General features: G+C 45.0%; 1 protein-coding gene across 3 annotated transcripts in view; it reads left to right on the top strand.

Annotated features, from left to right (window-relative positions):
- LOC121613990 (arginyl-tRNA--protein transferase 1) overlaps nucleotides 1-15,981 on the top strand; it is a 52,772-nt gene that overhangs the window by 34,880 nt on the left and 1,911 nt on the right. For all 3 annotated transcript variants that reach the window (XM_041947746.1, XM_041947745.1, XM_041947747.1), the window contains one exon: nucleotides 10,336-10,456. In XM_041947746.1, coding sequence (XP_041803680.1) covers nucleotides 10,336-10,456 — 121 coding nt within the window. The remainder of the gene's footprint in view (nucleotides 1-10,335; nucleotides 10,457-15,981) is intronic.

Here is a 15,981-nt window from a genome sequence, read left to right as displayed (position 1 = left end):
GAGAACTGTGGCTCTAAATCATCTATGTTAATGTGGTAGACATGGTCTGAATTTCATTGGAAGCTTAGACTACCTTACTCAAGATGCAGAAATACTAAAATATAATACTAAAAACACATATCTGTCTAAAACCACTTTCCTCTTTGTGGAATTTCACACAATGGTCCATACTGTACTCTCCTCCCCTGAGGAGCTATAGAATTGCATTGTTTATGTAACTCCAGTAGCATCGTGAAAGGCTTTTTATGGTGACTCTGTATTGTATGTTCATAGACAGCTTTTTTTTCCTTTTTTTTTTAGCAACTAGTATAAAGGTAACACTTTCTTAAGCCTCTACCTGAGCTGTTCTTTTGTCCTTGTCGCCTCATATCCTCCACGTATTCAGAATTTGGCTGTGTAAGGCTACAGTCTAAGAGTGGACTGATTCTTATCTAATTTTCCATTTTCAAGTATTCTTGAGTTTTGAGTTGGGAGGGAAGTCCTTTCTGCCAGGTCACATCTCTGCATGCCCAGTGGAACTGCTCCATGTGTGATGGGTTTAAAAACTTCTGAGCAGTGCCAAACCTTAGACATGGTCCTGTAGAGCAGCCTTAAAGGGTCCTAGAAGACTTGGAGTCCAGCCAGGAACAGGGGGATGGCTGGCCAGTGTCAGACCCTCTCCTTTGTTCTCAAAGCTGGGACGGAGCGTCCCACAGAGCCTTGCTGTTTTGGCTGGTGGGTTCAGGGTTAGACGTGACATCCTGCCCCTGGCTCCTGTCCCTGGTCCTTTGGCCCTCCCTGGCCCTCCCCGGAGCTCTGATGTTGAGCTGTAGAGAGCAGAAGGTGAAGCTGTTGGAGGCTAAATGAGACCAAAGGTCTTGGTCCTCCTGCCATTCTTCTTTTTTTCACATTGCCCCTCATGTGTAGCTAAAAGTCATGTGAATTAACCGCTCTCGTGATTCAGTAACTGACACTGGCTTAGAGAGCTAAATTCTCTAGCTTGTTGATGTCAGCCTGGAATGTCATACAGCATATTTGTAGCTTGTTTGGATGGTGGTCAAATGAGAACAAACACTGGAAGTGTACATCTAAGTACTGTGGCCTTCAGAGTATGCTGGGTGACAAGAGCGCACACACATTTGTTGGAGCTTCCCTAATAAAAAAGCCTGTCACTGCATGCTCAGTAAAGTTCTGGCACCACAAAGACACCGATGCAGATGCAACCATAGTTTATGCATCCTCAAAGTGCCTCAGGTTGAGTGCAGCTCTTGACATGATCTGCGTTAGCATGTTTATCTGTTAAAAACACAAGTGCCTTACCCTGCACCTCAACTCATGCGTTTTTCTCACCATATTTTATTCCCTTGTCCTCCAATAACTCCACCATCCAGCTTCAGCAGCTCACAAAATGTACTCAGAGTTTCATTAGCTTTCATTCGATAAATTTCCACTTTTTATTTTGGACAGAACAAGGATTATAAAATCGGTGCCACGTGGTGATTTTCCATTTCTTTGCAGATATGTGTGTGTATGTGTGAGCACTTGTCCGTGTCGTTTTTTTGTAAGCACTGAATAAGCAGACTTTGATGATAACAAACGAGGCGGTCACCCACTTGGCTTCACCAATCTGCAGTACCTGGTCTTAAACACATCAAACACTTTTTTTTTAACAGAATAGACACAGACAGAATACACAGTTGTACCCAGTTGGTGAGGAAGCGAGAGAGTTACATGAAGTGGCTCTTACTCTTGTTATTATTGTTCACTGTGAAAGAATGTCTTACTCTGAGCCCAGGAAACCATTAAATTTTCCACAGAGGGGAAGAAAGAAGGAGTGAGCAAAATGAATGAAAGGAGGAGGAAGAGGACAGATGGAGAGAAAAAAAAGGAGTGACAAAATGTGTGCCAAATGAGAAAAGGAGGCAAGATGAAAAGGATTATTCGTTTCCCGGCGGTACCTCGCTGACTTTTAAAGAGCCCTTTCGCGGCAGCTGCACCTCCGTTCCCTTTCAACACAACTCCTCCTCGCCCACAAACAACAAACACCGTCAGAGAGCCGGTCAGGTCTCAAGCAGCAGCCAGCAGTTTTCCACATGGCCAAAGCTTTTGAATTCAGTGGACCTGAATTTAATCCGTCCAGGTGTCAGCCACTGTGTGGAGGAGTATGTTAGAAGACTGATCAAAGAATTTGATGTTGGTTTCAGTCACTTGCTGCTATTCTAATGTTTCCCATAATCATTATGTGCCTGCAGGCCTTTCTGTCACCTGCTGCCCAAGCTGAGTTCTCATGACATCAATTAGACATGACAAAGTGCCTCCCAGTTCAGGCATGTAGATCAGACACTAATACACATCTGTACTGAGATGTTTTTTAAAGTTGAATAATCACCAATGCTAATAGTCTGTCATACCCCTCGTTCCTTTTCTCACTGATTTCATTTCACTTCAATCAAATAATTCCTGAAATGGAAAACCAATACTCATCTTTCTGAATCACTGCATTGCCATCAATTACCAGCAGTGTCTATTAATGTAAGGAATCTCTCCTTCAAACAGTCCATCTCCTCTCCAGGTACGCAGTTGCAGGTTATGACATGCCAAAAGGCTCCAAGCCGCAGCTATCAGGACTCTGCATGCATGTTATTTTCACTCAGGGGGCCCATTCAGACAGTGTGTTCTGTGTGTATGTGTGACCTCACATTCTGTGTGTCACTTGTTGTACATCTGGGCAGATTAAGAGTGACAGTGAGTGAGTTTGAGGCATCTAGAGGTGGGTGTTTCTCACAGAGGCCCCCATCACTGCTTACCATGCTACAGTACACATCTTAAAAAAAAATAAATAAATCATTAGATTTGTTCTTTGCGTAAACTTTAGAAAGCTTTGACAGATTTTGATGAGCTGTATTGAGAAGCTCTACAGTGAACAATGGCGTGCTGTGTTGTGTTGAGGTGAGGGTTTACGCAGGTCCAGACACAGTGCAGCCGTACTGTTTTTTCTTTCTGCCCCTCTTTTGGTTTCCGCTCTTCTTTCAGCAAATGTTTTCAGAAAGCATCCACCATGCTGGTTGGGATGAAAGACTGATAGGGAAAGAAGGGATCAGACTGAACAAACTTTCAACCAATTTCATTCGGAGACAATTTAGTTTAATGTTATCATGCAATTCTTTACGGTGGTGATGCACTAAGTCATGACGGCTCAAATAGAGGGTGGTGTAAAGTTACTGTGGTGAGTGCAGTGTTCCATGATAAAACTGATGGCCTTTTCCATGTGTTTGCCGTAATAGGTTTGTTTCTTTAACCCTCCCTTTTTTTTGCTTTGCTCTGTTTTTTTCCCTCAGATGAAGCGATATTCAGTTGGTTTTTAGAAGGTATTTTTTCAACAATGCCAGCAGCTTCACCTTCCAGCAATCTTCATATTACAAAACCTGTGCCCATCAAAATAAGATCAAACCAAACCAGGCCCATTTTCACCCTCTCTGTGAAATTTATAAGCTAAAGCATGCCCCTTTTGTTGCCTTCCAGCTCTCTCCCCTCCCCCTGTCTTAAATTGGAGCCTTTCTGACAGAAACAGTTTTGTTTGATTTAGCTCAACAGGAGACCACCAACAGTGCACCTCTCAGCAGAAACATTTGTTTAAAGTTTTTGATAATTTTTCTTTTATGCCTCATCATCTCTCTTTTTTCCCTGCGTGTCATTGCACGGTTGTGTTTTTAACAAATCATTAACAGGCTGCAGCACAGTCTGGGGGCAGCCACTGCTTGGCACCCCCCAAGGAGGAGCGCTGACAGGGCGAGGGTACGAGGGAGCAGAGTTCAAGAGGTCAGGTCAGACGATTCAGTCTTACTGTGAGTGGAGGGATGGGTGGGGGTAGTGGGTGGCAGGAGGATAAGAGCGAGGGAAAGGTGTGAAGGTCACAAGGGCGAAAATGAGAGTTTGGAGATGGTGTCATGCTGAGCAGATCCAGAGCCCTCTAGCTGCCAGCCTGAGGTGTTTGCCTTGCCATTAACTTCACCATTATTTATTTATAAACCTGCTGCAGCTGCGCCACTTTGTCTGAAACGGCTGGTTTCTTTTTGGCGAGGGAGTGCATTCAGATCTTTGATAAGCACTACTGGACAGAGGGCGCTTGTTTCATAACTGCACTTCGACGTTTATTCAGAATGTGGGCGCAGGGCCTCGGGTTTGGTCTTGCAGTTGGAAGTTTGAGGTGGGGTTTTAAGACTAAGATTAGAGGCTGTGGCTCCTGACTGCAAGTCAGTAAGCTGTGGTCTGTGTCAGACAGGCGTAACAGCTCGCTTGCCCGTAAAGACCAGAGGAGATAAAGAGATAAAAGTGCCCAGTCTGTGAGCTGATGCCCATAAAAGCGCTGCCATTGGTTCTCAGGGCTCCGTCGAAATGCGATCCTGTAAAAATATTTTCTCCTCATTAACCTGTCATCCGTGGAGCCGTGACGCATAGCTAGGCGAGGGAGTGCTGGGACAGAGTGGGGTGGGCGAAGGGGGATTGTGGGGCTTGTGTAGGGGCCCAAGGGGGAGACTTAACCAGCCTGGATGCTTTATTTGAAGGTCGTCCTGTGGTAATGTGTTGAGTAGGGTGAAAAGGCCTCGGTGGGCCCCGAGTGTTTAAACAGCAGCAGTTAGCGTAAATCTCCCCTAACGCAGACCCCAGACATGTTCAGGGCACACACACACAGACCTCAACACACACACACACACACACACACGTATATGTACATATTGTCACAGGCTGTGATGAAAGTGCGTCTGTGTGGGCCAGTATTCTGAGACACAGCTTGTTTGGACATGTCTTTCATTTGTCCTGTCCCTTGGTCCCGGCTTGCTTGATTTTTGGTGGTATTTGTCTAGCTGCATGTGTGTTTGTGTGAGCTGTGCTGTTTACGTGTGTCCATCAGCAGCTAGAGCCCCCCCGACCATGCCCCCTTGTCTGGGCAGAATGTATGTGTTTCAACAGTCTTCGGACGATGGAGGGAATGTATTGTGAGAGCTGTATGTTTGAGAGAGAGAGTGCAGATGTAGGGATCAGGGCCTGTGTTTATTGCTTTTTGACTTGCGATCGGCTGAATGTGACCCCGGGTCAGAGTGCTGGCCCGGGCCAGCTTAGGTTAGGTCTGCTCGGCCTTCAGTCACACTAGGCCTCTTTGTATACTCTCCGAGTTCAGGCTCATCCTGGGTGACAACTCGCTGAATAACAGACTGCAACAAGACCACAAATGTGACATGGCGACCGTATTTGTCTGTTTGGGTCAAATGTCCATGTTCTGCTGAGAGTCATTGACAAATACGTAATCCTGACATAATATCCCATTCACTATTGTGTTCATGCCCAACCTCCTATGTTATAAAACAGCCTTCTTTTTGTATTGCATGTTATTTTTGGATAACATATCTTCTGCCAGAGACAAACAGAGCAAGGTCTAACATTAGTGACCTCATCTACTCTGCGACCAGCCTTACATCACACTCTTGGAGCCGCTCTGTCTCATACTGAAGTAGGTGTTCAGTTGACCAGCAGATTACTGTATAACTTAATGCTCTTCCCTGTAGAGATTTGAGCTGTACTGATACTGTTATCAAGAATAGACTCAGTGAGACTGTGTTCAGACATTCTGCACAGTGCCTGACCTGTGCACACACACATAAAGGGACACCTCAGCTAGAGCTAGGGTGGGTAAAAACTCAACTGAGGAAAATCAGCAGCAGATGTGGTGTAGAGTAATGCAGATAAAGGCAGGGAAACCCTGTTACGTGGACACCAAGTCCACCTCCTGGTCTTTCCTCCACCAAGCCTGAAAGAGGATCACTTTGAACTGTGACACTGCTGTGCAACTGCACAATAATGAGTGATCTCACCCTCAGAAAGTCTCCCTGTGATGCAAGATGTGATAGTATTTGACATCTCCCTCATATTAGCAAATTGGTGCATTTTATAATATTGGGCGTAATAAAAATTCATAAAAGTCATAAAAGTAATGGAAAGCAAGGGAAAACGCAAATACAGCATTAGAACAAAGTGTAGAAATGAAAGAAGATTTAAAGAGACACTAAAATTCCTCTGACCTGAGCTCAGCTAATACATTTTCTGTTTTCTCAGTTTACTGATTAATTGCATGTCTATGTAATGTCAGAATATAGTGAAAAATGCTCAACACAATTTCCTGAAGCCCAAGTCGATGTTGTCAAATCACTTTTTTGGTATGACCTAAGGACTTAACTGAATTATCAAAAAAGCTGCTGATTAGTTTTCAGATTAATCAATTAAATGCTTTGTTTCAGATCTGCATGTTATGCCAGAGCCAAAAGCATGGTTACATTACGCCGTGAATTTGTACAGTTAGCAATGGCGCTAACCAAAGAGTTCTCTCTCTGTTTGGCTCCACACAAGCCCACTGTGTTGTTGCCTTGAGGCATAAAACACATCTCTTCCTTTGCTCCAGAGGATGTGTTCTGATAACATCCGGCCTGGAAATCTTAAAGTTTTCATTAACTATTTAGCCATCAGAAATTGAATTGCATATGACTCTGTGTTTTTAATCTGTCCACCAGTTTTTTGCAAGCTGTGGCTGTGAAAGACACTTTTGTCTCAACTCCACACATATCAAACTCATAGTCAGGCAGGGAGGAAGAAAAGAAGCAGAAGGAAAAAGAGGTGTAGGTTTTCATGAGGATTCCTTGGCTGCAGTGATGCCCTCGATTTATGTGTCTGATTAATTGCTTTTCATATAAATCATAGGCATGGGCCTGGGGCATCGCTCCCTATCATGAGGTGTGTGAGAAAACAAGACAGAAATGGTGCACAATGAAGGAGAGGAACACGGTGACAGTTGTGTGTTTGAGTTGGCAATAAAGATCACTCTGACAGCCGGGCCCCTGCTATCTGTATGTGTGTAAAGTCTGTGTGGCCTGAAAAGAATGAGTGATGCCGTGTCACTGAGGGGCTTCGAGTGATAATGGATCTGCAGAGTATTGTGTAAGCGATGTCGAGCCCTGTCGAGATATGTGTTTATTTACCTCTGATGATTGGGGTTGTGTAATTGTTTACACTGGGGCAGCTTGTTATTCAAATGAGTAATTTTCCCCTCTGTCTTGTTAAAGTTCAGTTCATTGGGAAACCTGCACTATAGAAGATTGCTTTCCTATAAAGAGGGACCTCTGCACATTAATTAACAAACGGGCAGCAAATATCTGAGTGCATTCTTTCACTTGTAAATGTACTGTTTCCATTTTGGTACATTTTTGTTGTGGTTCTCCACCTCCTACTATTGAACACAGCTCTTTATTTCTCCTTTGATCTGTCTGTTTTTTTCTCTCCTCTCCATCTCCGTCTGTCTACTTTGCTCTACCCCCATTCCTGTCTCTTTCCCTGCCCTCCCTCTTCCTCCCAGACTCCTCCAACGTCCTCTCTTAGTGCTGGGCCCCTCCGTCCTGGCACTCACACCGCTCCTATCACTTCCATCAGCTTGCCTCAGTCCATGTCTCAGTGACGTTAAATACCATCCCTTTATTCATCTGCACCTAATTTTCTCTCGTCCCTCCCCGTCTCCCTCCTCCCTCCCTCTCATTTCTCACACCGCTGATGGCAGCCAAGTCAATCTGCTGAAGTTAGTGCTTGTTTCTATCTTTCTCCACTTGTTTTTTTCACCCCCCGCCCCGCTTTCTGTCTCCAAACGAGCCTTTCAGAGGTTGTCAGTCATCAGCGTCACCTCCATATCCGTCTGAACATGCGAGCGCACAAAGGAGGAAGGATGGTGACTGATTTGGTTTGTGCAGGAGGCGTTGAGCGTTTGGAAAAGGAGGAACTGAGCCACTGAAGAGGAGAACCAAACCAAAAGGGTGTCTTGGTCTGCAAAGCCTCTTCCTGGTTATCTGTTGGGTCGCCCTCCGGGTGGACACATCAAAGAAAAAAACCTCATCATGTGGCTTCCTGGCTCTCCACATGCCATCGCTATCACTTCCCATGGCCTCTTTATGTCACTTGCTGAGCTAACAGCAATTCAGGACCATAGATTTGTAGGAATCGACCGTTTCACTTCCAGCTATTATATTGACTATCCCTCTCTGCACACCTCAATCTCCTCTCTCAAGGATCTAAGTTTCAGGAAACCATTACCGCACTCTCTGTTGGTATAAGTAACTGTTAGATAAAGAGATGGATGTTGTGAGCATAAAACACTGAGCTGAAGAAGAGCCAAGGAAGCTGCAGGGGTAGCTGTGAATTACAGGGCCTTCAAGCCAACCTGGGGAAGGAAAAAAAAATAAAGAGGGAAGATAAAGAAAGTCAGTGGTGAGCTCAGTCTTCACTTTCAGTCCAATGAAGAAAAGAAGCTGACAGATAGGTTGTGGCAAACCAAGCTTTTCTTTTCCCTCTTCTTTCTTCTTTTCTCTCTCCTCCGTCCAGACCACTAATAGCTGTGTCCTCTCATACTCCTCCATCCTTCTCTTCAGCCTCTCTTCAGTGGGGGAATTGAGGAATTGTGCCTGTGCCACGACCAGACTTTGTCTCTCATTTTGGTTCGATAGGCCTCTCTTTCTGTTGCAACCTTTACAGTAGAGGACTGGATATATCATTTTGGACTGCAGACACAAAACAAAAGCCTTCAGAAATCAGGAATTCACTGTATTTCTTTCACAAAAACGCAGCTGCTGTTCTTCATGGAACAACACAGTAGCTTATCCAATGCATGTTTTCACTCAACTCTTCTCTTCCTCATTCTTTGAAGGCTGCCCACTCCATTCACACCTCTGTCTCTGCTCTGATTCTCAATTCCTCTCTCAATGCATCAGGTTGAGCTGAGGCACAAGGTCAAGCCTGTAGCAGGAAGCGTGTGTCTCGCTGTGTCTCTATTGCTGCGCAGGTGTGTGTGTTTGTGCTTGTTCTGCTTGTAGAGGTGTGTCCCACTGCGGTGTTGAAGGAGTCTACAGAGGTGAGGCAGAGTGTGAGAGTGTCATGCTGACTGTGCTGACAGTTGTAGAAAGCTGTAGGTTGTTGGGACACGGAGAGCATCCGATCAATGTGTGTGTCCATCGCTGGTGCAGATGCGTAGCATTCCACCACCATCCATCTGTTAGCAGAAGCACTTAGAGCATGTTAGTGTCTTTGGCTTCACTCTGAATTGCTTTTTGCCCTTACAGCCTGTACCTCAGTCTTGGCCTATACACTTTGCATGACTTCATGAATTTAGTGATACATTTCTCCTTTGCCACTTTACCTAATTGTTGGGCAGAGCAAAAGCGTGGCTACAGATGAGGAGTGTGCCTGGGGGGGAAAGCTGGCCTATGACCGCATCCCCCAAATTCCTCTGTTTTTCATTTTTCAGAGCAGAGCTAATTCATTCTCATGGCATCCTATCCTGCATGTAAAAACAGGCAGCATATTTTCCATATAGGCCCACTGACAGATGGGCCATGGTCAGAACGTTTTGCAACAGCATATTCCAGAGATGGTATTTCCTTTGTCTTGCTTATTGAGAGTTCATAATGACATCTGTGTTTTTTTTCTTGTTGTTCCAAGCTTGAAGCATCCAGCACCTTTTGACCTCGGCTGCATATGAAACGTGTGTTCATGAAATGTTGGAGTCTTTGTCCTGCAGTTTAATGTCTCAAAAACTATAAATATTATTGTGTGTGTTGAGATGGTGCAGCGGGCCTGTTGCAGGCGCCTGCTTGTTTACAGAACTATCTCGACAGTTTGCATTTGTTTGGAGCCGTGTGATAGAACACAGGTCACTGATAATGGAGTCTCCTCCTTTCTGTTCATTCAACCCCTCACTCATTTTTTTCCCATCTTGCCCTGCAGCTGTTTTTGTTCAGCTTGGTTTACTTTCCCTCCGAAATGTTAGGTCGAATGCAGACTTGTACCCGTTTCACAAGCGCACATTACAATATGCTGGTGTGTTTACATTTCCTGCTCAACGTTGCCACACAACACTCCTGAGACAGAGAAACATGGCTCAAACAAAGAACTTTAAGAGAGCTGGAGTTTGATCCAGGTGGCAGCCCTGATCCTGACCCTGAGGTCAGTTTGCAACTTGTCAAACCTTTAACCCTAAAGGGTCACTAGTGCAGTGTGAAAGTAGTGTGACTGGGGCTGCAACAAATGATTATTTTCATAACCGATTTACCTGTCAACATTGTAGATTAACTAGTCTCTAAAATGTCAGAAAATATTTAATGAAGCTCAAAAACCAGGGTGATGTTGGTCTGCTTTTTGTGTTGATGAACAGTAAAAACCTTTAGACATTGAATTTATGTCAATACAACCTCAATTCCTAAAAAGTTGAGATGCTGTGTAAAACGGAAATAAAATGTGTCACTTCTCTGTTCCTGTTTCATTCCCCAGGGACAGTACCGGCCTTCAGACCTCCTATGCCCCGAAACCTTTGTCTGGGTACCAATAGAGCGATGCCTACCCCAGCTGGAGAACTCCCGCTATGCTCGTTTCAACCAGGATGCTGATGCAGGTACAAATGCGCAACACTCCACTGTTAGCATTATCCGTTTAAGACACGTAATGTCTAAAACTGGAGGAAACTGTGTTTTTCTGCATTTATCCATACAGTTGCATACATTTCTAACATTACTAACATACTGACTTAGCGCTGCGAGCTCGGTCTTGGATTGTCCTGTTCTTTGTACATGCTGTGTTAGACGAATATATGACCCTTGTTTTAACATCTGATCCAGTTTCACTGTGATGATGTATTGAAAACAAAGGAATTTGACTGCAACATTCACCTAAAACCACTAAGAGCACCAAATTGCAGAATCAACACAGGAGAACGAGCAAAGAGAGAGGCAGCGTGCAGCCACTGAACTGGGGTAAACGGAGATCTGACTGCTCTGATCACGCAGCCCCCCCCCCCCCCCCCCCCCCCCCCCCCCACAACAATCCTTCAACATGATCAGAGCTGAGCCAGCACTGTCATTATGGAAGGACCATATTGCCATTAGATGAATAGTGATATTAGCAATAATAAACCACATGCGGAAGGTAGACTGGCGGACGCCAATTGCTTGGACTGGCGGAGTGAGAGATGTGGGCCAGGGAGAGTGTTTAATAGAGTGTATGTGAGTTTGAAAGTTTTGAAAGGAGAGTTTTGCATGATTTTCTGCATAGGTGCATAGCCAGAGAGACCGGTGCATTTTCTCTCGCACGATTTCTTAAATCTCTCTTTGCTCGTTCTCCTGTGTTGATTCTGCAATTTGGTGCTCTTAGTGGTTTTAGGTGAATGTTGCAGTCAAATTCCTTTGACTCCCACACATAACCCACACTGAAGTCGTTTGCATCATATTGTGTGCTGAGGAGAAGGACTCACACTTCATATAGACTGACACAGTCCAATGGGTATGGTTCTGCTCAGCTTCAGAATGAAAAGGTTTGCTGTTCAGATCCTGTATGGTAGGAATTATTAGAGGAGATGGCTGCAGGTTGTTGGAATGAGTGTGCCTTGTGATTTAAACAGTAGTTGAAACGTGTACATACACACGCTGTGGCTATTGCAAGTGGTTGTAACCTGAGTGGTTGAGTGTACAGGGGCCAGTAATCTCCTGTTTGCCCTCCCCCCATTAATCTGCATCACCAAACAGGCACCAAACAGGAAGGAACCACTGATAGACATTAATAGGAGATGTGAGAGGACAAGAATGTGATTGCCAAGCAAACTGGGACTGATAGGTGGAGGGTTAGAGAGGGAGTAATAGAATAATAGATGCAGGGAGAGGAGGAGGTATATGTGATAAGATTATTTTATAGAGATGGGAAGAGAAAGGGAGGGGGGGCCGGTGTCTGTATGCTGGCGTTAGAAGTAGAGTGGTAGAAGAATATATGAATGTGGAGAGACAGCCTAATAATTTGTTGTAGTGAGGTCATACTTGGACTTAGTGCCATGCAGAGAGGCGAAAACCTTGACTTCAAAACGTTCTTTGGCACGGATGCCCCTTTCCCATCCTCTTTTTCAGGGGTCAGATTGTGCGATGAGGTAAGCTTTCTGGGCATCTAAAAAAATCTTAACAGATGTCTTCAGTAAATAAGGATTCTACACATTTTTTTGATTTCCTGGCTAGCTTTTGTTGTTGACTCAAGTGTTGGTGAAAGCACCACACCCAGGAGAAATGAGGGCATTTAAAAGACCATTAGTGGGCTGGTCATTTACAACATTGCTATTAACAGCTTAGCCAGCGGTGGGTCTGACCTTTTCTTGTCAATCATACCACTAATCCTGAGTAGGCACAAATTAATGAGGACAAAGTGGCGGTCTCGGAGTTAGCCATTTTCACTGTGGCCAGAGTATGTTTGTGTGTCTGTGGCTCTTGCGGTGCCTTCATTCCTGCGTGGCCTGGTGATTCTCGACGGTTCCGGACATTCTTTCAGGCCTAGCTATCCAAACGCAGTGTCATTACGTTTCAGTGCTAGCTGTCTTGATGGTTAGCGCTCAGGTCTGTTGCCAAGCTGTGGGATGCCAGACCAGTGGTGGTGTGGAGGTTTCTGTCCTCTCCAGAAATGCAGCCAGTGGTCAATCAGTCACCAGGTCAGCCTGGCCTGTGTCATCATCATGTTGGCAGCATGGCACAGTGTTGAGGCCTGTGGCACAGTCCTAATTGGCAGTTTGTCTTTGTGTGGCTTGTACTTGGCCTAAATAAAGGCATGTTGCAATCTGTTTTTAAGGCCTGGGGAAGTCCTGACTGCATGTAATGGCAGGGTTTTCCCTCCGTATCTAACTGAATGGCTTTGAAAATTCCAACAAAAAAGCCAAGGCTTTTTTTTTTTGTTTTCCATCTAAACTATCCTACCATTTATCAGCAACTTGTCATTCTTGTTGTTTTCATTTTTTCCATCAGGCTCTGTGTCCTTTTGTTTTATCAAAAAAAAAAAAGGAGCAGGGGGAGTGAAATGTCCAGAGGAAGACTGTGAATCTACAGCTTTTTTATGTTAATTCCTGTGTCAAAATAAACACTGCCATTTGTTGCAATCTTTGCTTTTCATCTTTTTTTCCATCCAGGTATAAAATTGTAATCCCTGTGGATACTTTGGTCTGTCAAATAGAGATTTTTTCACTAAAGGGCAGCCAATCACAAACTACACCGTGCATGTTCTCCAGCGTAGCCACCTTCCTCTCAAAAAAAAAAAGGGGGAAACCTTGAATGGTTTGGGAAAAAAATCTCGACAGAAAATTCGTAAGAAATGTCAATTTTCACCAAAAAAGCCAGCAAAGTCCCCAGTAATTCCAGTTTGGGCTTGTTGTGAGGGCCCTGCTTTGAACTCTTCGCTTCACACGGGAGTGAATTAGAATCGGGGTGCGTTCAGATTGTGAGGGTGACCGGAGTTACAGAGCTGTCCTAATGAGGTGCGTAAAGACAGCTAATCTACAGTTTACACAACTCTGTCCAAAGCAGGCTCACATTGATTACATGCCTGTTGCTGACACATCGAGGGCCCTAGGGCCTCGTTGTGGCCTCTCGCAAACGTGCATGCAGTATATACGCACACACATAGACACGCGTGTTCTACACAGCTCATATGTTCTATCTCTCACATGCTCATAATCAGTGTTTGCTTGACAGAAAAAGAAGTGGGGCCATTGTCCGCTCAGCAGGATAAACACTTGCAAAAATTTGTGACACAAGTAGTCACCGCCTGGACGTGAAGTGCGTCCAGCAGGCGCCAACCCACACGCTCAAAATTCCATATTGCATACACACACTGCACAAAGATGCATTTAGTAAAGTTGGAGATAGAATATTCTCACACTGTTTCTCTCTTCCGCGTCTCATCATACGAATGCGCACCCTCGTTTCCCATCAAGCTGATTGACTCTGACTCCACAGTATCTGTGCTTTCAGCCGTGCCAAGTGAAGCCAAAACATTACATGGGGGGGACGGTGCTAGGCTGACGGCACCAACCCATTACCCCCAAGCCCCCTGCCTTCTCCACCATATTTCTAGCTTTCACAGTACACACTGTCATATCTTGTCTCACTGTCAGAGCCACTTTGCTCTGCTCTTCACTCGGCTTTCTGTTACTCAGCCTGACTTGCACTAATGTCTCATTCAGAGTGGAGGGGAGACGGGTATCACTCCTCTCTCAGTTTCTTGTGTTATAATGCATGAGGTAGTGTTTTTCCCCTCCGGATGCTGCACTTCTACGCCTACCGCTTTAGTAACAATACGATCCTGGGGAATTCTCCTGTTGCTTTCTTTACTCTGGAGGTCAAAATTCACAGTCAGCAAGGGTCTCGCTTTCAGTTGGACGGATGCTTTCTAACACAGGGGCTTGAACCCAGGTCTTCTTACTACACCGCCGTTTTGGCCTTTTTCTTTTCAAACGTAAGCCCCGTTTTGGATTTGCAACACTGGGTCATAGGAAGTGGTCATAACCTGATGGCCTGCCTTTGACCAGCGTCCAGTGTTCAGCAAGTGTTTCGAAAGTTTGAGATGGATGGGAAGAGAGAGAGGAGCGTGGCGAGGTGTCAAGGCCCCTAGCCTCAGCTCTGACCCTCTCACTCCCCAACCGACCCTCACCACTCCTCTTCCCCCGACCCTTGAACCCTGACCCCGAGGAGCTGTGACCTCAGACCGGCGTGTCACTGAACGTCCGGTGGGCCTGGCGTGAACAGGGTCTGGAGCTACTCAGAATGAGGGGGGGGGGGGGGGGCAGTGATGGAGGACGGGGTGAGAGAAGAAGAAATGAAAGTTGTTTATGTGAGGAGCGGATGTTTGGATTGTCTCGAGTAAGACAGAGGGATAGAGCCTCTGCTCAGTATTACTGTTGAGCTTAATAGAGCATGTTAAAGCTGCGTGCTGCTATCCATTAGGATCTGTAACATTTTCACTACTTAATATCTTCACAAAGGGACAGTGGTGCTTCAGACCAACGTCGCTCATTTGAGTGGACAAGTATAACTTTGCCTGTCTGTTGTGTAAGTGGCCTGTCGCTCTGATAAAGAACACAAGAGGGAGCATAGTGCTTCAAGAGAAGGCTGCTCGAGTTATTGAGGAAGCTTCAAACATTGAAATATTTTCATCCCATTAGGACACATTAATTCTTTATGGACCAAAATGATGGTCACGTGGAAGTTACATAACATGTTTGCATCTTTTAAAACCCATTTCCCCACATAGTGAGACTTAACATACTGCTGATTTCCTTCATTTAAAAGTTTGTATCAAGCGCTCTTCAATTATGTGACTCAGCAGTTTTTAGAGAAGGGGGAAGATGCAGTGGTTAGGGCATTACTGAGCAGGGAAATGGGGCTAATAAATAAAACATGAATGCACAGTGTGGTTTGAAAATTAAAAAAAAAAAGTTGAAATATGAAAACATCTTTATGGGGATGGGGGTGTGTGAGAGCTGCAGAGCCTCTGGGCTTTATGTTTATTCCCAGCTCTCTTCTTTCCTCTGGCTTGCTGAGTCTGTGCAAGTTAGACGGTAGCCTACATGAATAGTTGGGACAGTCACTTTGGTTCGTGTATACCTGAACGCATGTGGCTACTTGAATTCTCTCACTGGTGGGATCTTAAACGTTTCCTTTTGTGCTGCTGTCCTGATTTAGTCAATGTTTGTTGTCACGTTTCTGCTTGTAACATTTTAACTAATTGCAGCAGCAGCATGAGTTGCTGACTCATATTGTTTTCACCAAGATTTTGATCACATCCAGCCCTTGAATAGCCACGGTCCAGTCAGAGCACATGTGAGCGTGTTGTAAAGTGGGGATCCCTTTAAACATCTGGTACAAGAGAAAATACCTTTGTTTATGCTATTACATACAGTCGTGCAGTTTTTCTCTCTATTGTCTTGTTTTCCCAGTTGATTAGGTGGGATTTGGCAGCGCTGCGGCAAATATTTTAGGAATTAGGCAGAAATGTGTGCGCTCACATTACTCGTACCACCTGGGTGCTCAGCTGTGAGCCACATGGGTGTCGTCAGGGGGAGCGGTAGTGGCGAGTGGGAGGCCTGGAGCTCTATTAATACCAAATCTAACTCGCTCC

Source organism: Chelmon rostratus, chromosome 11, assembly GCF_017976325.1.
Source record: "Chelmon rostratus isolate fCheRos1 chromosome 11, fCheRos1.pri, whole genome shotgun sequence".
Lineage (NCBI taxonomy): Eukaryota > Metazoa > Chordata > Actinopteri > Chaetodontiformes > Chaetodontidae > Chelmon > Chelmon rostratus.
Note: the sequence above shows the minus strand (reverse complement) of the source record. Positions and strands in the feature narration are given on the sequence as shown.